The following is a 26408-nucleotide window of genomic DNA, read 5'->3' on the forward strand; positions in this document are numbered from 1 at the left end:
AGCGAAAGAAGATGAATTTTTCAATTTTTTAACAGTCCACGATGTGCATATTGCAGTTGTGACTGATACGCTTCTAAAGCCCAATATTAAACTAAAAAAAAACCCAAATTTTATAGTTCATAGGTTTGATAGAATTGATGTTGCTGGTGGTGGAGTTGCAATAGTTATCCACCGTCGAATAAAACATCGTGTTTTACCCCATCTTGAAACCAAAGTTATCGAGAGTTTGGGAATTGAAATTGAAACAAGTATTGGCATTTTATTTATAGCCGCAGTGTATTTGCCTTTTCAATGCACTGGTCAGCGAAAAAATTATTTCAAGGGAGATTTGCAAAAACTCACAAGAAATAAATCTAAATTTTTAATCATCGGTGATTTTAATGCGAAACATCGATCTTGGAATAATGCTCAAAGCAATTCCAATGGAAAAATATTGTTTAATGATTGCTCGGCTGGATTTTATTCAGTTTTATTTCCAAATGGTCCTACATGTTATTCTTCTATTAGGAATCCATCTACAATTGATTTGGTACTAACAAATCAAAGCCATTCATGCAGTGATTTACTAACTCATGCTGACTTTGATTCTGATCATCTTCCCATAACATTTTCTATTTCCCATGAAACTATTTTAAATCCCACTAGTTCTGTGTTAAATTATCACAAGACTAATTGGGATAGATATCGTTCTACGATCGAGGAAAATTTGAATGATGATATTATTTTACAAAATAGTGCTGACATTGACAGAGCATTAGAAAATTTTAGCAGCTTAATACTCAATGCCCGGAATTTATCAGTTCCTAAGGCAAGAGTGAAATTTAATGCACCAATTATTGACAGTGAACTTCAACTTCTTATACGTTTGAAGAACATACGGAGACGTCAATACCAAAGATCTCGTGATCCTGCCTTGAAAATTATTTTTCAAGAATTACAAAAGGAAATTAAACATAGATTCACTCTCTTGCGAAATGAGAATTTCATGAGAGAAGTTGAACAACTAAAACCTTATTCAAAACCTTTCTGGAAGCTTTCGAAGGTTCTTAAGAAAGCGTCGAAGCCCATTCCAGTTCTTAAAGATGGTGATTGCATTTTCCTAACGAATTAACAAAAATCTCAAAAAATTTGCTCAGCAGTTTGAGAGTGTTCATAACTCCAATTTGAACGTAGTAAGTCCTATTGAAAATGAAGTAAACCAAAAGTATGTTCAGATCACCACCCAAGAATTTCTTTCCGAAGAGGTATTGGAGACAAACTTGAATGAGGTGCGAATCATTCTCAAAAAAATCAAAAACATGAAAGCACCAGGAGATGATGGGATTTTCTATATCCTCATCAAAAGACTTCCCGAAAACTCTTTAAATTTCTTGGTAAAAATTTTTAACAGTTGCTTTGCACTAGCACATTTTCCTACGAAATGGAAAAATGCCAAAGTCACTCCAATTTTAAAACCCGAAAAGAATCCAGCTGAGGCATCAAGTTATCGACCAATTAGTTTACTTTCCTCTATTAGCAAACTTTTTGAAAGAATAATTCTTAAAAGAATGATAACACATATTAATGAGAACTCAATTTTTGCAAATGAGCAGTTTGGTTTTCGCCATGGGCATTCCACTACTCATCAGTTACTTAGAGTAACAAATATGATTCGAACTAATAAATCTGAAGGCTATTCGACTGGAGCTGCTCTTCTAGATATAGAAAAGGCATGCGACAGTGTTTGGCATAAAGGTTTAATAGCTAAAGTGTCAAATTTCAGTTTTCTGCTTTACCTCACAAAAATGATACAAAGTTATTTAACTGACCGCACTCTCCAGGTTAACTATCTAAATGGTAAATCTAATAGATTGCCTGTTAGAGCTGGTGTGCCTCAGGGGAGTATCTTGGGCCCAATCTTATATAACATTTTTACTTCTGATCTTCCTGATTTACCACCAGGTTGTGAGAAATCTCTGTTTTGTGACGATACAAGTATTTCCGCAAAAGGAAAAAGCCTTCGTGTTGTATGCAGTCGGCTACAAAAAAGTTTAGATATATTTTCTTCATACTTGCAGAAATGGAAGATTTCTCCTAATGCTTCTAAAACACAGTTAATTATTTTTCCTCATAAGCCAAGAGTTTCATTTCTCAAACCCACCCATAACCACGTTATTAAGATGAACGGTGTGGTCTTAAATTGGTCTGATGAAGTTAAATACTTAGGGCTAATTTATGATGAGAATCTTACTTTCAAGGAGCACATTGAAAATATCCAGTCAAAGTGCAATAAGTATATCAAATGTTTATATCCTCTCATCAACAGGAATTCTAGACTTTGTCTCAAGAATAAACTGTTGATTTACAAACAAATTTTTAGGCCAGCAATGTTATATGCAGTTCCCATCTGGACAAGTTGTTGTGCAACCAGGGAGAAGACACTTCAAAGGATTCAGAATAAACTTTTGAAAATGATTTTGAAGCGTCCTCCCTGGTTTAGCACGAACGAGCTACATAGGCTCACTAATGTAGAAACATTAGAAAATATGTCAAGCCAAATTATCAACAAATTCCGACAAAAATCGTTGCAATCCTCAATTGCAACGATTAGCTCACTTTATAAGTCAGTAAGATAGTTTTAAGTTTCGTTTTATTCCTTTTTTTTCTTGACAAGTAGGTTTAATAATTTTCCTACAATTACATTATCTTAACTGCGTAAGCTAATAACATTCAATAATACTAAAAAGCGTACAAATATATATAATAGTGTTGAAATGTCACCATTTGTGGCAGAACACACAATACTAGTTCTGAATAGATATTTTAGTACATAAATAAATCATTACAAACTACCCCCCCCCCCCCCCTATAAAAAAAGCGAATGTGGCTCCTGCCATTCAAATGTGTTAAAACCTGCATCAAAATTTTTGTGATATTGAGCATTAAATGCACAAAATTCTGCAGACAGTAAGTTTAGACCAAACGTATTCAGGATGCCATTTCAGTATCAAATTGAACCGTGAATTGGTTTGCGTTTATGACTACCTTACTTTAGTCAATTAATTTAGTTTAAATGAGGAAGGAAGACAAGCAAAAGAACTGTTCATTTACAAACTGTGTTTGTTTTATTTTGTTAATTCTAAGTTATTCACCAAAAAATGCTAGTGAATTGTATCATAAAAAATAACAAAAGTTGCACATAGTATAACACCTGAACGAGACACGATGCAACATAAGTTCTTAAGTATAATTTCAAGCTTTCTTCACAGAATAATTAATCCCATTTTGCTCTTACAATTTAAACCGCTAAAGCGCTCTATAACCACCGGGTATGAACGTGAACGTAACATAGGTTGACTTTTTTCGTCTTAGCTCAACTGACTAAACAAGAACACACTCTATTCTAGTGTAAGAATTAGATCTTCGCCTTCCAGTTTCATTCCAGCAGTGATATCCAGCGTTTTTACTACACCTGCACGTGGAGATTGGACGACCATTTCCATCTTCATTGCGGATAATACAACCAATGGCTGACCCTTATCAACGCGATCACCCACCTTCACCTTGACCTCTGTTGGAATGCAAGAAAAAATGTTTTAATTCCAGTTTCAGCTGGTGTTTCTGTTCAAAATTACCAATAACGGAACCAGGCATAGGGGCTCCAACTTGATCTTTGTTTCCTTTGGTTGCTTTGGGATGTATGTGTAATTCCTGAAACCAAATATAGTAATTTTAAGCTTGTGGGACAAACTTACACTTTGTTTATATCGTACCTTTACAGCTTCTTTGTCGCGGATAAGCACCGATCGCAACTGTCCATTCAGTTCAAAGAACACTTCGCGTTCTCCGTTTGCAGTTGAATCTTCGGACATTGCTAGCGTTTTAAAGCCAAGCGTTTTTCCTTTTTCAATTGTAACTTCGAATTCCTCGCCAACTTTTGGCCCAGTGAGGAAAACTCTTGTATCAAGCTTGTCAACAGGTCCAAACGAGTCTTTGAAGTTGAGGTAATCGTTGGTGACCTGTGGATATAAGGCAGCAGACATGACATCGCGATCTGTCACATCGTGGTGAGATTCTTGGAGTTCTTTTTTCAGTTTGTCGAAGTCCAGAGGGGCGAGAGAGGCACCTGGGCGTCCTTCGATGCGTGGCATGTCTTTTAGTACACGGGAACGGAACGGTTCAGGGAAGCCTCCGTGTGGTGTACCGATGGCACCCTGAAGGAATTCGATCACTGATTTAGGGAATGAAAGTTCTTCGGCCCGTTCCATGACTTGTTCAGCAGACAAATGATTCTGCACCATGAACTGTGCCAAATCACCGACAACTTTTGACGATGGTGTCACTTTGATGATGTCACCAAGTAATAGATTGGCTTCCCGATATGCCTTTTTGACATCCTCGAAAAAGTCGCCCAAGCCTAGTGAATAAGCTTGGAACTGAAGGTTGGTATATTGGCCTCCAGGTATTTCATTCAGGTACACATCCGCGTTTCCAGATTTCATCGTTGTGGTGCACTCGAATGGAGCGTAAAGCGTTCGGGTTTGTTCCCAGTAGGCCGAATACTCACTGATGTCACGAAGGTTAAGACCAGTATCCAAGGGAGTTCCTTGCAATGATGCTACAACGGCACCCATGCTTGGCTGTGATGTCATTCCGGACATCGAATCAACGGCCACATCGACTACATCGGCTCCAGCTTGGGCACACGCAAGCATGGACGCTACGCCAGCACCGGAGGTATCATGGGTGTGAATGTGGATCGGAACATCAGGATGACGATCACGTATAGCTGTTATTAGTAATCTGAAGCAAAAAATAAATAAAGCATTCAGTCGTTGTCTGTTGAATTATGCATACTTAGCGGCTTGTGGTTTTAGGAGCCCGGCCATATCTTTGATACACAAAACATGTGTTCCAGCTTTGACCAACTCGTCAGCCAAGTTTGTGTAGTACTTGAGATCATATTTCTTCTTGCTTGGATCGCTAACATCTCCTGTATAGGAGATTGCAGCCTCTACAACACCGCCTGCATTACCGGCCGCATCCATACCCAAGATTAAGTTCGGTAGATAGTTCAGAGAATCAAACACTCGGAAAATATCCATACCACATTGCACCTATGATAATAAGAACATATTAAAATTCTGCAATCTATCAAATTCAACCACATGATACCGAAAGCTCGCAAAACTTGTGGACTACGTTGTCCGGATAATTGGTGTACCCGACGGCGTTCGCTCCACGTAACAGCATCTGGAATGGAATGTTAGGAATCTGCTTGCGCATATCTTCCAAACGTTCCCAGGGGCACTCATGCAAGAAGCGAAGGGCTACATCAAACGTCGCCCCGCCCCAGTTCTCCAACGAGTAAAAATTGTTGAATTTGTGCGAAACGTACGGGGAAATCTTCAACAAGTCATGTGATCGAACACGTGTTGCTAAGAGAGATTGATGCGCGTCCCGGAACGTGGTATCCATCAACAGTAGATTTTTTTGGGCGCGTACGGCTTTGGCGAATCCCTCCGGACCCTTCTCTCGAAGAATGTCCTTGAATCCGCGTGGTGGTTCGGTCACTGTGAAATGTTTTTTTTGAACTATTAGACGCAGCATGCACTATTCTTATGCATATCTGTGAGGTTATTTACAATCGTTAATACTACGCGTTGGAAAAGTAGTCATTTGTTTGATTTAGGTAACGTATTTATACTGTTAGTGTTTCCAAGAAAAAAATTAGACACGCCACATTCTAGTCCTTAATTTAGCTAGATTTGTGACAGGCCTCCGATTACCGATTTTGTACCGTTATAATTGTACATGTAGCTTAGTTTTAACTCGTAAGCATTAGAATACCTTTTTTACCGGCTTCCTCTTCGTCAGCAAGTGCTTGTGGTGACAAATCTGCGGAAAATACATTTAAAGTACAGTGCGTAACACATATTATTAGAGATAACAAAAGCGTAAAAGAACGTCATGGCTACTACTTTGAATGAATTTGATGAATAACTAGAGCAGAACCCAATATGAGGCAAACATATAATAATATGATGAATAGTATAGAAATTGATAAACATAAACAAAACAAGTGTAAGGCCGTAAACAATAGGTAAAGTGAAAAATGTATCTTGTATGACCAGATTTGATATCACTTTGCACGGTAAACCTGTGTATTACTTTGAATTGCGATGCAATCGGTAATTGTTTCAAGCAAACGTGTGTGTATGGCTACTTCTGTAAAAACGTAGGGTTTCGAAGGCAGATTGTTTGCTTAAGTGTTGGTTGCCGTTCGTGGAAAAAGCTGACAAATACTACTGGGATATATATCACCACATTAAACCTGCCTACACCATTGTAATGGACATCTAAAGCTTACCTAACGGTACCGGCGGGACATGCGGATGTACATCGGCAGGCTTAAGTTTCGTTGCCAACGGAGTCGTAGGTCCATTAACTAGCACCTCGCCGAGGTAGTTGAGCAATTTTTGCGCACGATTTTTCGATTTAGCGAAGCGGAACAGTTGTGGATGTTCATCGATGAAGTATGTATCCAGAACACCATTGAGGAATTTTTGATTTTCCAATACATTAAGTAGGAAGGGAATATTGGTTTTAACTCCACGGATTCGGAACTCACGTAAAGCTCGATTCATCTTCGCTGCAGAAGATTGAAGATCATGGGCGTGGGAGATAACTTTGACAAGCAAAGAGTCATAGTACGGTGAAATAATTGCACCAGCATACGCGGATGCACTGTCCAGTCGAATACCCATTCCTTCACCGGATCTGAACACTTCCAAACGACCGGTGCTTGGCTGGAAATCATTGGCAGGGTCTTCGGTTGTCACACGGCATTGGATGGCATATCCTTGAGTCTTGATATTATCTTGAGTGTATCCCAATTCCGGTAGAGTCATACCTTCGGCTATCCTGATTTGCGATTGTACCAAATCGATTCCGGTAATTTCTTCGGTAACGGTGTGTTCAACCTGAAGTCGAGCATTTACTTCGATAAAGTAGAAGTTCCCCGTTTCATCGCAAAGGAACTCCACTGTGCCGGCATTTTCATACCCAACATGTTTGGCTAACTTGACAGCGTATTCAGTCATTTTGTCGCGTACTTCTGTAGCCAGTCTTGGTGCCGGAGCGATTTCAACTACTTTTTGATGCCTACGTTGAACCGAGCAATCCCGTTCGTAAAGATGAACTACGTTGCCCGCCTTATCCCCGAGGAGCTGCACTTCTATGTGACGTGGTCGTTCGATAAACTTTTCTATGAACATGGCACCGTTACCAAAAGCAGCTTTCGCCTCCGAACTCGCACGTTGGAAGCTATCCTCAACCTCTTCCATCTTTCGCACAACTCTCATGCCGCGTCCTCCACCACCATAAGCGGCTTTGAAGATGACTGGTAGACCATGCTTTTTGCAGAAATCGAGTGCTTCTTCTTTGGTTGTAACTGGACCGTCAGTTCCTGGAACAATCGGCACACCAGCCTGGATTGCCGCTTGACGGGCTGCCACTTTGTCACCCATCTGTTGAACTACTTTGGGTGAAGGGCCGATAAACCGAAGACCTGCATCAATTATTGCTTGCGCAAAGTCCGACCGCTCGGACAGAAACCCATAACTGAAAATCAATAGAATGTTTAGTGTGGTGTCCGTTATTATCGCATACACTATTATACCCCGGGTGGACTGCATCAACATCGTTTTCCTTACAAACTCTAACGATTTCTGGAATGTTGAGATAAGCTTCAACTGGTGCTAGGCCTTTACCAACCATATATGACTCGTCTGCCTTCTGACGATGCATGTGCATTTTGTCCTGTTCAGAGTAGACAGCTACTGAACGGATGCCCAATTCGGTACAGGCTCGGAAGACACGGATGGCAATCTCACCCCGATTCGCAACCAGCACGGATCGAATGGGTTTGTATTCTACCTGTCGATAAAAATTAGCTCGATTACTTTCGATTACAAGCGTTACTGTCCATTGATAGTTACCTGAGTTGAATAAGCATTCTTGGTCATAGACCAGATCCTGATTCGTGGTGCCCTTTTGAAGGACTTCAATGCAATTTGCGCTCCGCACATCGACATTGTGATAATGGTGATGGATGACGATTTGAGACTGAATTATACTAACACGCTTCAGCGCACACTCTTCCGATGTAAAAAAACTATCCAAATATGAAATTTGTAATAACCACTACTTATACGATAGTCTCAAGGACAAAACACAGATAATTGTCACTGAGATTATGTGTGATTGTAAAGGACTTGTGCAGCTGTGTCCGAGCTGCCTATAAGTTTCACTGCAATGCTGGTTGTTGGTGTTCGACTTTCCTCAAAGTTCGCGTTGCATTGTTAGTTTCGGCGAAATATTTCTTTATCTGTGCAGAAATATTAGAACAAAAATTAACAAATAATGTTTAGTAAATTTTTTAGATTAGCTCTAAACATTTTCCCTAGCTGTGATCGACTACCACGACGAAACTGACCGTTCCGATTACTTTTCGCGCGAATCGATCACTCTTTATGTATGCCCAACAACAGACCGTAGAGTGGTAACTGTTTACTTTTTATTTTGATAAGCACTGTTTCGCTAATGCGATTCGCAATATGGATATATTTTGTCAACTCTCTTCCATCATAAGAATACGATTTTAATATCCATAATATTGATTTTTCGTATTGATAAAAAAGGATGATGTTATTTGCCCGACAGGTGATCAGATAATCTTAATGAATGTGATAACAACATTGATCCACTCTTGGACGCTTGGCAACACTCTATAGTCGATACCGTAATATGGAGTGTTTTCGAATATTGGGTATGCATATTGTAGACACTTATAATAAAGATTCAAATGTTTATAGTGTCACATTGTTGATAATTTTAGGACAAGCCTAATTCACCCAATGACGAATGTATGCTTTTCACACGACGCCCCTTATTAATTATATCAATTATTTAAATCAATCTTTTGATGAACAACTTGGCAGAACCTGAAAATGATAAAATTTTGTTTGAGTTTGCTCTGCAAAATGTATTGTGCCAGATTGCAAAATGTATTGTCCATATTGTTGTTATTTGTTTGATACACATTTTTCATTATGTTCATTTTGGCTCGCTCGTTTGACAGTTTTTTTGGCTCGCTGCGATTCAGTCCGCAGGTCTATATATATAGTGTCTATAACAAAAACTTGGCGACCATGATTTATCATAAATGGACCTTTGCAGTATTGGCGATATAATGAGTTACCATCACCAGTCAGGTTAAGTAAATCTGTTTATATATGTTTCAGGATACATAATTTTACCGATCTTGTTTCATTCAATATCACCTGTCAACGTTGTTATGAATTACCAAATTTAGTAATGAAGCCGAAAATCATTTCGAAAAAAACAATACAGCATGTGCAGTCGACCTGCTGTTGCATATCACTACACATGCAATCTAAGCAGAAACAAGGACCAAATGATTTGATATTGAGACGTTTATCTAATAAGTGATAACTGAATCTAAAGAAATCACAGAAAACAAAAATTTCATTTAATTAAAATCTTTACTGCACTTCATTTAATCCACTTTATATCACTGGCTGCTTTTTTGTATTGTCCGTGGAATGTAATTACGTGTGAGGATCAACTGATTGCGTACGAAAGAGAAATTAATTTTTTAACCTTCGAACTGTGTAGAAATGAACTTTGGCTGATTTTTTGCCTGCTACTGCTTCTTATCGGTAGACATGAAAATAGCACCGTATGCTACATTGACTTTTTTATAATAGGATCAACCTTTGATTTGCAGGCATAAACACGATCCGTAGCAGTGTGACGTGTTTCAGGCTAAAGATCGGGTTTTATTATCAGTTGTTTTTATATTAATTCCATTCCAGAAATGGAATCCTTTGTTACGTAATTTTTGGAACTTTTCCAATTAAGCCTAGTGAGAGTTCATATTTTTTTACGACAACTCCGATTATTGAATTAGTCGTTAAATACGATTTCAACTCTCTTCTATTACATTATTTAATTAATGAGTAAAACTTTTTAACGTAGTACGAATCGAGGAGCCGTTCTTTTTGAGGAGGACCCTAATAAAATGATAACAAACAAAATTGATTTAATACCGGCTCTTTCTCGACATTAATAATTACATTCTAAACCATTCTTATCGGTAACCAAAAACCTGCTGCATATCGATATCAGCGAAATTTTATCACTTGTTTTCAATTGCTATATTTAGGATTCCGAATGTGTCGACCAATAATCCCGGCGAGTGTTTTGCAAAAAAAAAAAAAAAAATATTAATCACATCATAAGCTACATGTAAAATCACATTTTACAAATAATTATTGCACTAATTAACACTTTTAATTTGTTGTAAATTTGACATATAAGTGAAATCAGCCTTCATTTCGCTCATAAACCATTTCCTACCTTAATACAGAGGTGATCCACTATTAGTTTCTTCGATTTGACGACAAACGCGGCTACCAAGTGCACTGTTCCGAGGTGAGCGTCGTACTGACCGACTTTCATCACGGCGGATTATTTCAAGGTTTATTAAACAACTGTTATCAGTTTACAGTCGTTCGTCGATTAGTAAGTACAGTGTTCATCGGCCATGGAAGCCAAAAAGGTGATCTCCTAGAGGTAGCCGGGTACTAGTTTCAACTCATTGAGTTTGAACAAATGCTACATAACTGTAATCAGCTGTCTATTGGAGGTTGCAATAGGAAGTTGTGCAGTCGATTTGTTTTTGAATTCTATACGAATCAGTTGAAACTGATTGGCATTATCTCGCTTAGATTGAAATCAATAACAATTGAAGGGAAAGGATGAGAAATAATTATAACACATATTGCGCTAGTATGAAATCGATATATCAGACCTTATCATTGAAGGTAGTCGTATTTGCTCATAAAAAATACAAATATAGTTCAAACTACTTTAAGCCACTGAAATTGATATGAATGAACTTAAGTTTACGACACAAACTGAACCAGACAGGTGACTGCATGCGGAACTAACGTATGCAGCTATTTATTGGAAAGACGGTTGAACAGTGTTCAATGATTTTCGAGGAGTTTAGTTGCGATAATCATAACAAACCGACTGATATTATCAACTGTAACCTTGTTACGAAAGTGTGCAGAATTGAACGAGTGCCAACAATCAGCTGTTGCAAGATTAGTAAAGCAATCTTCCATAATCGTACGATTCTTAATTTGGGTTCAATTAGTTTTAAATTGTGTGGTATTACGAGTCACTCTTTCTAACCGTGAATAAACAACTTCTTCAAAAAACGTCAAAATAACAAACTTTTTCGAAGCAAAATTATTCTATAACGCAAGTGATGGAAATAACAATGAAATGATTATTTATAATCCATTTCACCTACCGCTTTTAGCACACACAGGAGAATGGAAAAGCGAACCTGATGAAACCGGTATCAAAAAGAAATATGTTACGGCAAGTGAATTGGATGTTCTGAACCTGATATTTTGCGTCGAGCAGTAAATATATTGGTTGAAAACTGCGGGGTAATTAATGCTACTTTCGGTCTTTATGCTATAGCTTTATATTGCGTAGCAAAAACAACCTTATTAATAAAATGCTTGCTTCAACGTAGATTTTTCGATCATTAGTACAAAGAAAGGCTAGTTGTATACGATAAGATTATGCTAAAAACAGAAGAATTGAATTGATTCAGACTCGACAGAAAAAACGTGGTTAGCGAAGGTCGTAACATAAATTGGCATTTCGGGCCGATACTGAAATACTAAATTAATGACTGTTATCTAATATTTGAACTGTCGCCAGGATACAAGAACATGTTGCCTCCGAAAACGATGTATAAAAAACGTATAATAACGTATTTTATATAACTGGTAATATTGCCAGGGCGCTTCCGCGAGTGATAGCCTGTGCGACATATGGTTTTCGACGGTGTCAATTGCGCAGTGTATATTTTAGAATCAGTCTGTTTTTTGGCAGCAATAATTTTATCGGATACGAATGTTGCTGTTATATAATTTTTTACGTACTGCTTTACTTAGAATCCACAAAAACTTAAATTTTCGTAAGCAATTTATTCCAGTGCAAATGTGAGCAAACTGATATTGTTAATGATCCAAGCTAAAATTTCATATAAATTTCCAAAAAAAAACATTTATCGAGTGAAAACATCATTCAGATTTACGGAAAAAATCACATAGAACGACATTTGAGCCATTGCCATACTTGTACGTGACACGAGCTAGTCAATTGTGATGTTTGTCTGAAAAAGCGTGAACTGTTTCAACTTTGACAACATATAAACGAATGTGAACTTTGACTGAGGAATGAATACCAACAAACGTGTTCATCGAAAATCAACATTTCGATCTGTCTAGCGACCGTTGTCTAGCTACAGTTTATGTTTGTGCATAGAAAAGATATTTGACGCTAAGGTTGGCTTGATATCAGTCTGTTTGAATTTCTAGGCGGTGATTTTTCTCAGCACTGCTCGTGCGTCTAGTGTAAAAATATACAATAGAGTGCGGTTACGTCTGCCTTTAACAGTCATGCGAAAACTGTGCTGAACTGAAACACCTAACCCTATTAGACTGTGGCGTCGACCCCTGCAAATAATGCTGCTAATAAATAACGTGAGTATCTCTGACTTATAAGATAACTGCCTTGACATTGGTTTGAATCTCTAATGAGCAAACCCTGAAACGATGTTTTAAAGTATGGAATTAAAATTATATATATTATATATATATTTTTTTGCTAATTCTGTGTGGGTTAGGTTAACCCATTCCCCGCGGGTGATGCCATATGGCATCACCTGACATATTAACTTTGATAACAGTTTGAAAACTACACTTGAAATTTCTAATGATGAAAATATTCTAAGCAGTTAGATTGATCTTCAACATGCAATATAGTTTGTGCCAATTATACATGCGGTTGCTGAGCAATAAGAGTTTGAGTGTCATTTTTCGGTGTAAAAACTGATTTATATCCGCGAGGGTAGGGTTAATGGGGTAACTGTGGGTGTGGCTGATTATGTTTACCTTAAGAGCACCAAAAAATTGACAATGTGTTATTACTAATACACTAAATGATAGGAGAGGCGCTAAATACTTACTTTTGAGCTTTAAACAATGCTAATCGTTCAAATAATTTTAGAAAATAAAAAATCCATCAAAACTAGACAGTGATGGCGATTAATACATATGGACAATTCTCGCTGAAATCAGGTCACTGGATGCACAAGGTGCTCTAGATTTGGCATGTAACTTAAATTATCTTAAGGTTTGCAGGCCATTCCATCTCACTTGTGCACACATGAATTGTTTATATGAGGTCATTATGCAAAATCACAACTTTGGTGCTGCTTGGACCAAACCCTCACTCCAAGGCAGCCACAATTTTTTGATAAAAGTCCCTTGTTTCGCCATAAAATCTTATTTGTATGGCTACAAATACAAAATGTGTAGCAATAAACTGATACATTGTTTTTGAACAAAGTTAGCTAAGAAATTTAAAAAAAATAGTAAAATTGGCAAAAATCTGGAGTGTTGCATTTAGAGAATAAAATTGATTTTTCGACAAATGACTTCAATTTGATTTCCGGATATATTATGTCAACAGATATTCTAGAAATTGCAAAAAATAGTCCAAAAAGCCGAAATATATCAATTTTGAGCGGCAGTTTTTCCAGATATGTTATTTTTGTACTAGAAAAATCCAATGGCGTTTTCGGCAAATGATTGAGGTCTGTACTCGAAAAATGTACCATTTCTATCCGAGTGTAACTTTTTTGTCCGTAGGTGAAATTTGATGAATTTCGTCACATCACACTGCTAGTTGAAGTGATTTAGTGTTGATTTCTCGAAGATTAACACTTTCCAATGAAATGATCTTGCGTTGAAAACTGGTTAAACAAAATCACCATCGTATTATAATGAATATCTCTTGTATTATCACCACTGTTCAATTAAATTACAGCTGCAATTCCAATTGACAAACGTCAAAACCATAAAGCGAAACAAAAATAGTGACGATGGCGAACGGCGCAAGCAGCACATTTTCCCAGAGAAAAATAATTTATTTGAGCGTAAGTTTTATTGAATCTTTTAAATTAAAACACCAAGAAAACGACTCTTCTACAGATCCTGAAATCGATTGCATCGATACAGTGACAGGGATCATCTCTAGGATCATCTTATTATTAAATTAAAAATCTAAAATAAAATAAAAATGAAAAATCTAAAATAAAAAAAAAGTCTCTTGAATTCATATAATTATCCAACTGACCGACATTCCATATCTCAAATATAAGCATACCAACAAAGATGAATATAACAACAGAAAACAAAGTGATTTGCTGTTGATTTCATCGTTTTTCACATTAGTATATTTGGAAAGATTTTCATTCAACTCTGAAATGTTAGGCAAGTAGTGCGAATTTAACAGCAAATCACTTTACTTCGACGTGATTTTTATTTACAGTGTGAAAAATGGTCTCAAGCTTCTGCAGGAAAAAATCGGTTCAGTGGTTATTGAAATGCCATCGAAACAAGATGAAAATCGTCAAAGAATTTTGTGCGCCGTCATGAAAAATCCGACTGCGGCCATGAGATTGATCGGAAGACTATTGGTAATCACCTATACAACTGTGTCTCAGGTGGTGAAATCGTTTAAGGAGTCCCAGACGACCGAGCGGCGAGCTGGAAGTGGAAGAAAATCGAAGACAGATGACACTGTGAAGGCACGGAAGGTGTTGGATTATTTCAAGCGTAATCTGAACGACCGTTAACGGAATCCTTTGTTGACGAATACCAGGCTGGTTTTCGACAGGGACGTTCCACGACGGATCAAATCTTTACCCTGCGACAGATACTCGATAAGTTCCGGGAGTACAACTTACCGACTCACCACCTGTTTGTGGACTTCAGGGCGGCATACGACTCAGTGAAAAGAAACGAGCTGTGGCAGATCATGCTGGAACATGGTTTTCCTACGAAATTAATTAAGCTGAGTCGTATGACACTGGAGGGATCAACATCGTGCGTGCGGATAGCTGGCGAGACATCAGCCGCGTTCGTAACGTTGGATGGACTGTAGCAAGGGGAAGCGCTCTCCAACTTACTGTTTAACATTGCTCTTGAGGGTGTAGTACGAAGAGCAAACGTGGAAAGAAACGGTACGATCATCACGAAATCTCACATGCTTCTTGGCTTTGCGGACGACATCGATATCATCGGTATCAACCGTAAGGCCGTGGAGGAGTCCTTCGTACCTTTTAAGAGGAGAGCAGCGAGATTAGAACTTGTCATTAACTCTGCCAAAACGAAGTACATGGTAGCTGGCAGAGAGCGTGGGAGTCCCCGTGGTGTTGATGCTGAGATGGAGATAGATGAGGAACGATTTGAAGTGGTTGACGAATTCGTTTATCTTGGTACGCTTGTTACATGTGACAAAGATATGAGCCGTGAAGTGAAACGACGAGTTGCAGCTGCGAACAGGGCTTTCTACGGACTGCGTAACCAGCTAAGGTCCCGTAGTTTGCGAAGGAAGCTGATCGACGAGTGCTCGGAGTTTTTGAGCAGAACTTTACCTGCGATTGATACTTGGCGGTAAACTGGAAGATGGAGTGTGGCGCATACGCATGAATCACGAGTTATACCAGGTATACAAACATGCTGATATAGTGAAGGTATCAAAGGTCCGGAAGGCACCGGAACGGCGCGATCAACAAAACAATATGGCGATCCGTAAGTAGGGGGGAGAGGGGGTTAAGGACATCGTGACGATTTGTGACGTAGGGGGAGGGAGGTATAACGTTGTGTGACGTCACATGGAAAATATTTAAAAACAAAAAATTGACTAGAAAAATGGTTTAGTTTACCTCTTTGATATTCACAACCTTTTGCTTGATATTCAAACTGAAGCTAATTGGACACACACAATAACAGCACAAGAAATTCTGCCGAAACTAGTTACTCCAAGGCATCAGCGAAAGTCCTGATTCTTCAAATGGGTCTGACACAGTGTTGCCATATTTTCATCTGTACTGGAAGTTGCAAAAATCCTGTTCATTTGTACTATTTCCGTCAAAAACCTGTTCCATTGGAACATAGGTGTTCAATCTGTAAACCTGTGCTAAAACAATTTCAACGACGTTCGTTCATTGTTTTGAGAAAACTGTGACTGAATTGACTCTGTTAATATTAGTTCTGAACAACTAGCTCGCTGGTCAATGAAACTTTTAGATTGCGAGATCGCGTTCATTGTGTCGTGACTGAGTCCGTTACAAAGTTTAGTTTAATCTTTTCTAACAATTTGAAAAATCTGTACTTGTCTGTACTTTTTCACAAAAATCTGACAGTAATGGTCTGACGAGCTCGAGTTGATGCATGAAAAAACATGGATATGAAAAAAAACTCCCATTGACATATCTAACGCTAATAAAACATATCCGATTACAGCAATCGGAGACCATTCCTAGAATCCGTAGAATTTATTAACCATTTTCATTTTTTTGTGAATTTTTCTGGGGATATTAGGTACTCCGCTTCGTAATTTGACAGAATGTTTTTTATTAGATACAAACTTCGCAGCCAACTATGTTAATGTACAATACAATTGCGGGACTAGCGCTTCGATCCTACTGACACTCAAAGTTTCTCCCGAGCCTAGATTTCAACTAACATCGACTGACTTTTTAGGTCAGTATCGAACATCGAGATCTACTAGCAGGCACTTTGGGGCATGACACTCATGGTTCAAATTTTTTAATAGGAGAGGGAAGTTGCTGTGATGTGACGTGCATTTCAAGGGGGGGGGGGGGTTCGTCAATGTGCGACAAAATGTGACAAGCGGAGGAGGGGGAGTAAAATTTAATCAAAATCTGCGTGGATGTCGCCTATGCATCAAGGCAGACGCAAAGCAGGGGGTACGGTCACAACGGGTACCATCAACAGCGAAATTAACCGCATCGAGTGCCTCCAGAAGCGTCTGTTGCTCTTCCTGCGGTTCCACGGAGGCGAGACATTATTTTGACCGAACCTGGCATCATGCCATTACGCGCGATCCACGTTGGATTGGTACAGAGACAATAACGTTGTTGTTGTACCAAAAACCGCCAACCCCCAAAAATTTCCAGGGATTCGTTCGGTGGTAAGATTTATGGTCATTAAGAAGGCCAAAGTTCAAAAATCGTCCTAGGTGTTCAAGAATGAGTTGGAGTTGAAGAAAGAATGGATGAAAGTGACCAAACAGACCTTTTTGGCTCCACCATTGCACAAAACGTAATGAGGGATCTTAACGGAAAGGTGCGGGCTTTCAGTGATGGAAAGGAAATTAAATAAAGTAATTATGCCGAAAAATAATACACGTGTATTAATTCATTTCCTGAAAGTTTCGAGAAAATCCGGCTTAAAATAAATTTTTGGCTAACACTTTTGCCTGGTGGGTTTTTTTTTTGTGTACAGGCCTTATATTCTGATTTTTAAATTAGACCATTTAATCGTATTTCTGAAAAAAAAAAAAAATTACATAAGAAATACCTACTTATCATTTGGAGGTAATATGAGCGAGATTCGAGTTACTGTGTTTCTAAGAAATAAAGTCAAATTTACTCGGATTTGCTTACAAGTTCTCTCCCTATTTCGCTAATTTGTCTGAAACTTTTTTGATTATGGACATACTGGATGATGCGATTTGGAGGGAATTAGCCAAAGGAGTAAAAAATATGTAAATTTTTATTGAAAGTGTTGATTATGAAAAAAAAATATTTATCTTCTAAATTTCTCAGATAGTTTTTTTTTCAAATTTCATCATCCGGAAGGTCCATAATCAGAACAGAGATATTAGCAAAATAAGCAAAGAAATTATAAGAGAACCAGCAAACATTTGACTCTATTTCTTAAAAAAGCTGTAACTCGAGTTTCTCTCCAATTCCTCGGGGTGATAAGTGGTTTTTGAGTGAAAATTTCTCAAGAACACGATAAAATTATTCAATTTAAAGTAAAAATATACATGTTAGCGGCACTTGGCTTTACATACATTCTACTCAAACCGGCTAAAGAGCTGCGGAAGGTGAAAAATGGGAGGACGTGAATTCCGGGCAGTAGATTTTAGTGAGTTTTAGTGACCGTATATGCGCGGGCAAATTCTTCAATTACAGTTCAATCAATGTGCACGCACCGACCAATGATAAACCCGATGACGAGAAGGAGGAGTTCTATGATCTCCTTGAGAAGTCTTCTAGTGAGTGCCCAGGACATGATATCAAGTTTGTCATCGGAGATGCAAATGCACAGATCGAGCAGAAAGACTTCTTCCACCCCGTAATTGGTAGAGAAAGCTTCCACTCTACTACGAACGATAATGGCCTGAGGCTTATTTTATTGGCTGCAGCCAAAGGCATGGATATTTGTAGCACTTATTTTGCGCGCCAGAATATTCTTGTGCACACGTGGATGTTTTAGGTACATCCTGCTCTAGGAAGTATCCTGCTTTAGGAAGTATCCTGCTCTCAGATCGAACCAGTTCAAATCGATGGTCGGTACTTTTAAGACGTTACAGATGTAAGGTCGTACAGAGGACCAAAAGTTTTTAAATAAAGGACAACGAGGAAGATACGGTTGAACATCGAGCGGTTATCAACTGTAGGAGTGGCTGCAGAGTACTCGCAGAAAGTTGATGAGCGGATCGATGAGCAAGTTGGAGGGGATCTGAACGAACGGTTCAGATATATCCACAGTACGACCAGCACCATAGCGCGAGAAGTGTTGGGCACAGTTGCGGCAACCAGGTCCAATGAGTGGTTTGACACTGAGTGTCGTCGAGCGACGGATGAGAAGAGCTGCGTCAGAGGCCACATATTGGCTACGGCTGTATCATGTCAGAGTGGAGGGAGATATCGAGCAGCTAGATCCGCTGAAAAGAAACTCCATCGCCGGACGAATCGTCAGCATTGGGATCGTTTTCTTGCGAAGGCGGAGAGCAGTTGGAGAGCTGAGGAACTGCAAGGTCGCTGGGAAGGATATTCCCGCCGGAATTCGTAGTCTGGAACGAACTGCTGTATCTTACCCTCCATTGGATCATGCTGGAAGTGTGATCTGATGAAGAATTACCCTCGGACAGGTTGGAGGGTCTCATATGCCCGATCTACAAAAAAGGCGACCACCTGGACTGTTGAAATCATCGGAGCATAACTCTGCGCTATACCGTGTACAAAATTTCCTCCCGCATGTTGTTCCATAGACTGAGGCCGTTGCAGGACACCTTTGCTGGCGAATACCAATGTGGTTTTTGAGAGGGACGCTCCACTACGGACCAAATGTTCACCTTGCAACAAATCCTCGATAAATTTCGAGAATTTAGACTCACCATCTGTTCATTTACTTCAAGGCAACGTACGAATCAGTGAGTGAAATGTGTTTTGGCTGATTATGGTCAAACATGGTCTTCCAGCAAAACTTATAAGACTGATTCGTGCCAACCTTGACAGTTCCATATCATGCGTCAGCGTAGCCGGTGAGTTAACCGTAGAGTGGTAAAAAAGGCCTTTGGACTCAAGAGGGAAGCTAGAAGCTACGAGAATAGGGTGTGCCATAAACTCTGACGAAACGAAGTACATTCTGGCTGGTGAAAGCGTTGTAGCCCGTCGGATATTGGTGCTGCGATGGTGATAGATGGGGAATCATTTGAAGTAGTCGATGATTTATTTACCTGGGTATCTTAGTGACGTGCGACAATGGGGTTAGCCGTAAGATGAAGAGGCGTACAGCGACAGCAAACAGGACAGGCGTAACCAGCTGAGGTACCGCAGCTAGAACTCTATCAAACACTGATTCTTTAGGTGGCCTTAACTCCTCATAAGGCCGTAGAAACTACGCAATGAATCGACACAAACTTCAGTAAAACATATTTCTTATAGGAGCAAAAACACATATGTGTCTTTGTTTGAAAATACACTATTAAATCAATGGAAAAAAATTAATGGTAATATAGTTACCACTGCCCGTTAACCATACAATGCTGGTGGCAATACAGTTGCCACTGCCCGTTAACCCTATAAACGTTGATGGCAATAAAGTTGCCACTGTTTTATAAAGGGTTAATGGCCATTAAGCATGGACACTGAAAGAGGCTGATCAGTGAGATCTTGGTGTTTCAGCGTAGAATCCTGCGGTCAATACTTGGCGAACTGGAGAACAGCGCGGACACATACAAATCGCGTGATATAGTCAAGTGGATAAAACATGGCAGGCTTTGGTGGGCTGGGCAAATAATTAGAATGCCGGAGGAACGACCCGCAAAAACTATATTTAGCAGGAATCTCGATAGAGGCCGTCGACTTCGGGGTAGACCCCACACACATTGGAGGTGTGCTTCCGGCGAGAATGCCCGCGTGAAAGGTGTTAGAGACGACTAAAGAATGGAGGCCAAGACTGAGTGACATGACGACGTATTATGGATTCGGCACTGGATCGATAAAGGCCAACGCAAAAGTACAAAGTACAAGTAAGTAAGGACTTATAACTGCGACCAGAAAGATTGATCTGTTGTGATTTTGCTTGGATGTTTGCTGCACGCTGCTCTTCTATTTCCAGTAATATTAATATTGAGAGTAAATGATATGCTTATAATTTATCCGTGTTATGTTATGTTTTTCCCGCTAACTGTCCTACTATACCAGTCCTGTTTTTCCTGCCAAATATCGCCAATTATTATTCCCTGGAAAAGTTTTAACTATGTGTCCTTCTGACTAGTTTATCATAACAGGGACTTTTTTCAAGAGTTAGTCATTGTATTATAAAGTTTGAAGAGAAACGTAGGTAAGTGAGGAACCTGAGAATAAACCCATGCTTAAATCGTTTGACATAGAATGGCCCAGATTCTGTTAAAGTGGGCATTACACGAAGCAAATATATGCTTGAATGACGGTCAATATTTGTTTGCCCGTGTAATATTAAAAAATTTGCTTCAATTATTCGCAGAAATATGTTTGCTGTTGTGTTTGCTCAATAATTTTCTCAATGAAAAATAAGTAAATATTTGCTTTGTTTATTGTTGTTAATTGCAAGTAAATGTTTTCTTCTCTGTTCATATTGAAATTTGGTATGAGCAAACTACCGTATTTCACATGAAATGTTTAGATTCTTCACGAAGTTTTCAATTAACGTGAAACTGATATGATTTCTTTATAGTGAAGGTTGGATCCTCAAGGAAGTTGAAGAAAAATATTGTGCAAAGAAATTTCGTGAGGAATATACTAAAAATTTGCTCCTTCTCATGTCCACTCTGCTTGTCATAACGGACTCTGTAACCTTGCGGCTACGTAGTTACCATTTGTTAAAAGAAAACGGAACTTCGTAAAAAAAGAGGAGTAAGAGATCGTAAAATCGGCTCCAATGTTGGGAAGAAAACGCTCCAAAGGATTCAGAATAAAATTCTGAAAATGATTTTTAAGCGTCCTCCTTTGTTTGGTACTCTCGAATTACATAGACTTACTGGTGTTGAACCATTAGAAGCTATGTCAAATAAAATTATTAACAATTTTCGACAAAAATCGTTGCAATCCTCAATTGCTACGATAAGCTCTCTTTATAGCCAATAAGTTAGCAATTAAGTTAGTTGTAAGTTTACTTCCCCTTTTCTGACAAGTAGGTTTAAATCCCTACGAATGATAAGTCCTAACTGCGAAAGCAAACAAATCCTAACAATTAAAATAACAAATTTCTAACAGTGTTGAGAAGTCACCATTTGTGCTACTAACAAATCCCCCCCTTAAAAAAAAATTTTGGGATTTTTGCATAGTGACCATTTATGAAAAAATTCCAAAAGTCCCAAGAGTCAATTCTGAGAGGGCCGTTAACACGTTTGTACTTATTTGCGCACTTGAAATGAAATTACCGCGTGAGATACGTAAAATTTGGTTAGGTAATTTGGTTGAGGAATGCATTCTCGTATTAGCAAAATGGAAGGTTATTTGCTATGCAGGGTTCGCCACAGAAGGCAGAATCACGAAAGGCAGAAGCACGAAGGCAGAATCATGAAAGGCAGAATTCTATGACCGTACACACAAGGCAGAATATTTCAAAAGGCAAAATTTCGAAGGGCACGAAAGGCAGAATCACTGGTAGCAAAATCTGGCTCACGATAGCCAAGTGCGTAATGACAAATTGGTGCGAATCCTGGTCACGGTATCAAAGCTGCTACTCTACCTTTATTATTTGATATCATTTGGTAACCAGACATAATAACTGGTCACTATCAATGACCACTTTTGTTGTGAGGTGCAAATCAAGCCTAATTATTAGATCCGAAACGCGCAAACTGGTTTGGCTCAGATCCTAAAGAGTCTCACGGCATCGCGGAGAGAAATTTTTCGATGGTAGGTATAACTTACACTAGTCTCAACGGCTTGTTGATTATAATTAACATAAAACAATTCATGCGGCGAAGACGCATAATCGAGGGCAAGGAACCGAGGCGGCGCAAAGCCGCCGTGGTTTCCGCGGTCCGAGCCGGCCGCCGACCCGCCGTCGGAAGCGGCGGCCTCTCGCATACAAACAACTGATCTACTGGTTTTCTAGGATTATTCAAACAGGTTTTCTTTCCCTTAGTTAAGTCCGAACGAGCGGTAGCGAGTAAGGACAGCATACACTTGGACAATAGAGTCGGCCGAAGGCCGCGAGTGTGTGTTGTTAAAAAGAAAATAGACCATTTTTTGATTCTGCCAATCGTGCTTTTTTTGATTCTGCCATTCGTTATTCTGCCTTATGAAATATTCTGCCTTTCGTAATTCTGCTTTTCGTGATTCTGCGTTTCGTGATTCTGCCTTTTGATTTTCTGCCTTTCGTAGGAGACCCGCTATGCAATATAGAGGATTTCACTACAGCACCGATATTTGTTATTAGAAGATGAAAGTTTGATTCTGATTATCAATAAAAATTAACTCCAGACAGTTTACGAATATTTTTAATTGCTGATAGTTATATGTAAAAATATCTTTTGATATGATCGCCCGCAGCAATTTTATCCTGTTAACTCAATAGTATAGTATAATACCAAAATAAATGCATGTGATTTCAACATTTTTCACAAATTGGCCAACAAGAAATGTAAAAATATTTTTACCATTTTCAAACATCATTCTGATGACAAATTATAATTAAGTTTTTATAGTTCAAAGTTATTTTTTATTTTCAATTAAAAAGTAGTAATTTATTTCCATAAATTTTTTTTCAAATCATTAAATAGATATTCTACAACTCGTCCATGAACATCATTTTTTTAACGTTCGATGTTTTTCAAGACACAATTTTCCAAAAAGATTGGCGTCACTATCGTTAAAAGTAGATTATTTCACTTTTTTTTTGTCCAGAACAAGTCTATTTCTAGAACACAAAAACCCGAATTCATTAAACTCAAACAACAATACTGAAATGGTAATTTTATTATATTTTAGGTCGCAGAAGTTAAGCATAAGTAGCTGAATAGCAATACAACGCAATAGCAAAACTGGTTTAACTTGATGCGTTGTGTATAGTATGACGCAGTATATATGTATCTTAAAGTCGATCAGCACTGGCTTACCAACATATGCATGTTGCTTGATTTGCCGCTCCAAACAACATCAAACAAACACGTTGACCCCACTCAAGGTAGACGGCTGACGTCATTCAGACAATGTACCTATCTCAATAACTGCCATCGGCGGCATGTGACATTACTCACGCGATTCGTATAATTGCAGCTAGAATTTTCAGCTCTCATCAGACACAAGTAGTAACCAGCAACTGTTTACTAATACAGCAATATTCCAAGAAGCTGGCTAATGGGTCGAAACGGAAAATCATTTAATGTGGGCTATTAGACTGGTTCATTGTTTTGTGCTGCATTGCGTTAAAATGCATTTTTTATATACGAACATATGTTCCTTGAATTTGTTTTTTTTCAATTCGATTGGCGTACTTTTATGTGCTAAGATTGGTAATGGTTGCCAAAAGATAAATTTACAGCAGCGGGTTATGATGACATATCCACTCGTCAGTAAAAAAAACTTATAGTTTTTCAAATACTCATTATAAAAACTTTTAATATTTTATTTTATTTTTCAATATTTGGTTGTATAAAAGTTAACAATCAAACAGATTGTTTTAGGACTGCAAATATATATATTGTTGCCTTCTTGATATTATTAATCAGAGCACGTAAAGTAACTAAAATTCTGGGAACGTGCTGTCAATTCCTAGTAGATTTAATATTAAAACCCGTCGTACGAAAAGTAATTAATTTTGCTGTAAACATTCATGTTGTTGCGAATGATTGATGAGCTCTTGAAGATATACTGTTATTACATCGATAGCATTATTACAATTTGATACGAATATTCTGTCTCTTTTAGTCAATTGACCGTATACAAATATACTGGGCAATGTTTTGAACGGCCTCAGGTGTTTAACGTAATGCATGGAATATTTTGTTTTCGTTTTAAATCAAGCATCAATTGGGTAGTTTAGCTATTCACGGATTTCCGATTTTTATATATCATCCAAAAGGATGTAATTTTCTGAGCGAAACGTGATTTTTTAAAATTTTATATCATTATCCTTCGATTTTTAGATGAAGATTAAAAATTTGCTCTAAATCGCTACAATGACAGTTGGTATATGAGCGAAGTGTCATTGTAGCGATTTCGAGCAGATTTCGAGCAGTTTTAAATCGTGTTTTAAAAAGCGAAGGACAACGATAGAAAAAAATTTTAAATCACGTTTTACTTAGAAAATGCAGATCTTTCAGATGATATAAAAAATTGATATAGCTAAACAACCGAATTATACATCACCCTATTGCATTGCCCTTCTGCAGAAGGAACGATTGTAGGGTGTGCACGAATCATGGTCGAGATTTGTGAGTCAATGATGTTTTCAATCGAATTTATAATAAGCATGTGAGTGAATGCAATAACCTCAGATAAGCGGTTTTTCAGAACGAACAAGAACGATAAGTACAATAGATTTCGGCATTATTGATATTCAAATTCACTTGTTAGCAACTTTGATTAATACGCTATGCACGGACGAAACTAATGTGAATGAGGAAAAATAAGATGCACGCCATGGGTTTTACTTGCACCAAAATTTGCTGGTACATAGTAATTGATGTGTTTGGAAATGGAAATCTATTTTTAGTTCAGCGCAGAACTAAGCCGCTGTCCGTTATATAATCGCAAACAAATTATTTTTTTCACGTACGTCACATCGAACATCAAACAGCTCACAAGTGTCACATTATCGAGTAGTTTGTTGATAAAGTACTGGCCGTTTAGTTCAGGATCGTTTGGATTTCTATAGATGACGCTGAATACAATTGACATGTTAAGATATGAATGCAAATAACTACGGTAAATAATTACCCGCGATTTGTGACATTCAGATAACTGATGTTCGGTTTTTAGTTCAACCCGTTACCTTGCGCCTGATTCGCACGTGTGAATTGCACATTAGCTAAATCAATGATACACTAAACGCTTTGGTGTAATCGCCATTCCCAACAGTCACCGAGTTCGCCATACGATTGAGGAAATATGCTTATCAGCGTTAGGAAATATACACGTTATAAATACGTGAAATTAATTTGTATGTAGAGATAGATTGCAATGGCAGTTGAAGTAGAGAACGAATCCTTAATCACATACACTAATCAGCAGACTTCACATGTTACGCAATCACATTTTACGCATGATACACGAGTTCCACCATGATTAGATGAATGCTTCACTCGCCACATTTGTGCGACTATCGAAACAGCTGAGGATTGAAGAAACCGGTGGCAACTGGCGAGGTGGGGTCAAGATTCAGCGAATCGATAATTCGGTGACCTTTGTAATCTTAAGCACATTTCTACTTATACCATTCCATTGTCATGTCGTTTTTTTCCGAACAGATTTAAGCTGGGTTTTATTGTCGCAGGTTTAAACACTAATCAAAACGACGATCAGATAAAAAAATCAGTGACATTGGCATTTTTACCGGCTGTCGCTCTGTAGAATTCTTCGGGGATCAGAAATGTTTTTATTTGCAGAGAGATCCAATCTTATACACGGTACATACACTTCAAACTCAAATCACATCACTTTTCACCGGCTCGTTCGACCGACAACTGAAGTATACGTTCGCGATTTCAGTCTACTAGTAGTGAAGCTTGGTGGTGCGGACAGTCACTCTCTGAGATTCTAGTCCGGAGTCCGGACTCTGTCGTGAGCAAACGATGGCAGAATCTCAGATTTTCTCTTGTGCAGTACAGTTGAGTATAAATCTTAAATTGCCCTATTTGAATTGGTATTTCTTAAAACTGTGTTCTGAACTTGATTGAGTTTCTATAAATATTAGTAACTTATATACTTATTTTAG

The 26408-nt window shown here is 38.3% G+C and overlaps 1 protein-coding gene across 7 annotated transcripts; it reads right to left on the reverse strand.

Annotated features, from left to right (window-relative positions):
- Nucleotides 1-3081: 3081 nt before the first annotated feature.
- Nucleotides 3082-26177, reverse strand: LOC129721228 (pyruvate carboxylase, mitochondrial). 7 transcript variants are annotated; one of them, XM_055673544.1, is made up of 10 exons: nucleotides 26028-26177; nucleotides 7980-8368; nucleotides 7661-7917; nucleotides 6350-7602; nucleotides 5830-5877; nucleotides 5155-5573; nucleotides 4837-5096; nucleotides 3753-4782; nucleotides 3615-3690; nucleotides 3082-3550 (listed from the first exon to the last, which is right to left on the reverse strand). In XM_055673544.1, the coding sequence occupies exons 2-10, from the start codon at nucleotides 8073-8075 to the stop codon at nucleotides 3378-3380; spliced, it is 3612 nt and encodes a 1203-aa protein (XP_055529519.1). In that variant the 5' UTR covers nucleotides 8076-8368; nucleotides 26028-26177; the 3' UTR covers nucleotides 3082-3377. The 7 variants fall into 7 exon arrangements, with proteins under 7 accessions (XP_055529519.1, XP_055529523.1, XP_055529521.1 ...); XM_055673548.1 differs by having other exon boundaries at nucleotides 5155-5552; nucleotides 26028-26176; XM_055673546.1 differs by lacking the exon at nucleotides 26028-26177 and adding an exon at nucleotides 25909-25987.
- Between the last annotated feature and the right edge of the window lie 231 nt (nucleotides 26178-26408).

This window comes from Wyeomyia smithii, chromosome 2, assembly GCF_029784165.1.
Source record: "Wyeomyia smithii strain HCP4-BCI-WySm-NY-G18 chromosome 2, ASM2978416v1, whole genome shotgun sequence".
Classification (NCBI taxonomy): Eukaryota; Metazoa; Arthropoda; class Insecta; order Diptera; family Culicidae; genus Wyeomyia; species Wyeomyia smithii.

What these genes read in the sequence shown, in the direction of transcription:
- LOC129721228 (XM_055673544.1), bottom strand. Translation starts at nt 8,075, where the DNA reads ATGTCGATGTGCGGAGCGCAAATTGCATTGAAGTCCTTCAAAAGGGCA. An exon ending in AGAATGCTTATTCAACTCAG is followed by an intron (nt 7,918 to 7,979) that starts GTAACTATCAAT and finishes TTTTATCGACAG; the next exon opens with GTAGAATACAAACCCATTCG. An exon ending in GCGACAAAGAAGCTGTAAAG is followed by an intron (nt 3,691 to 3,752) that starts GTACGATATAAA and finishes ATTTGGTTTCAG; the next exon opens with GAATTACACATACATCCCAA.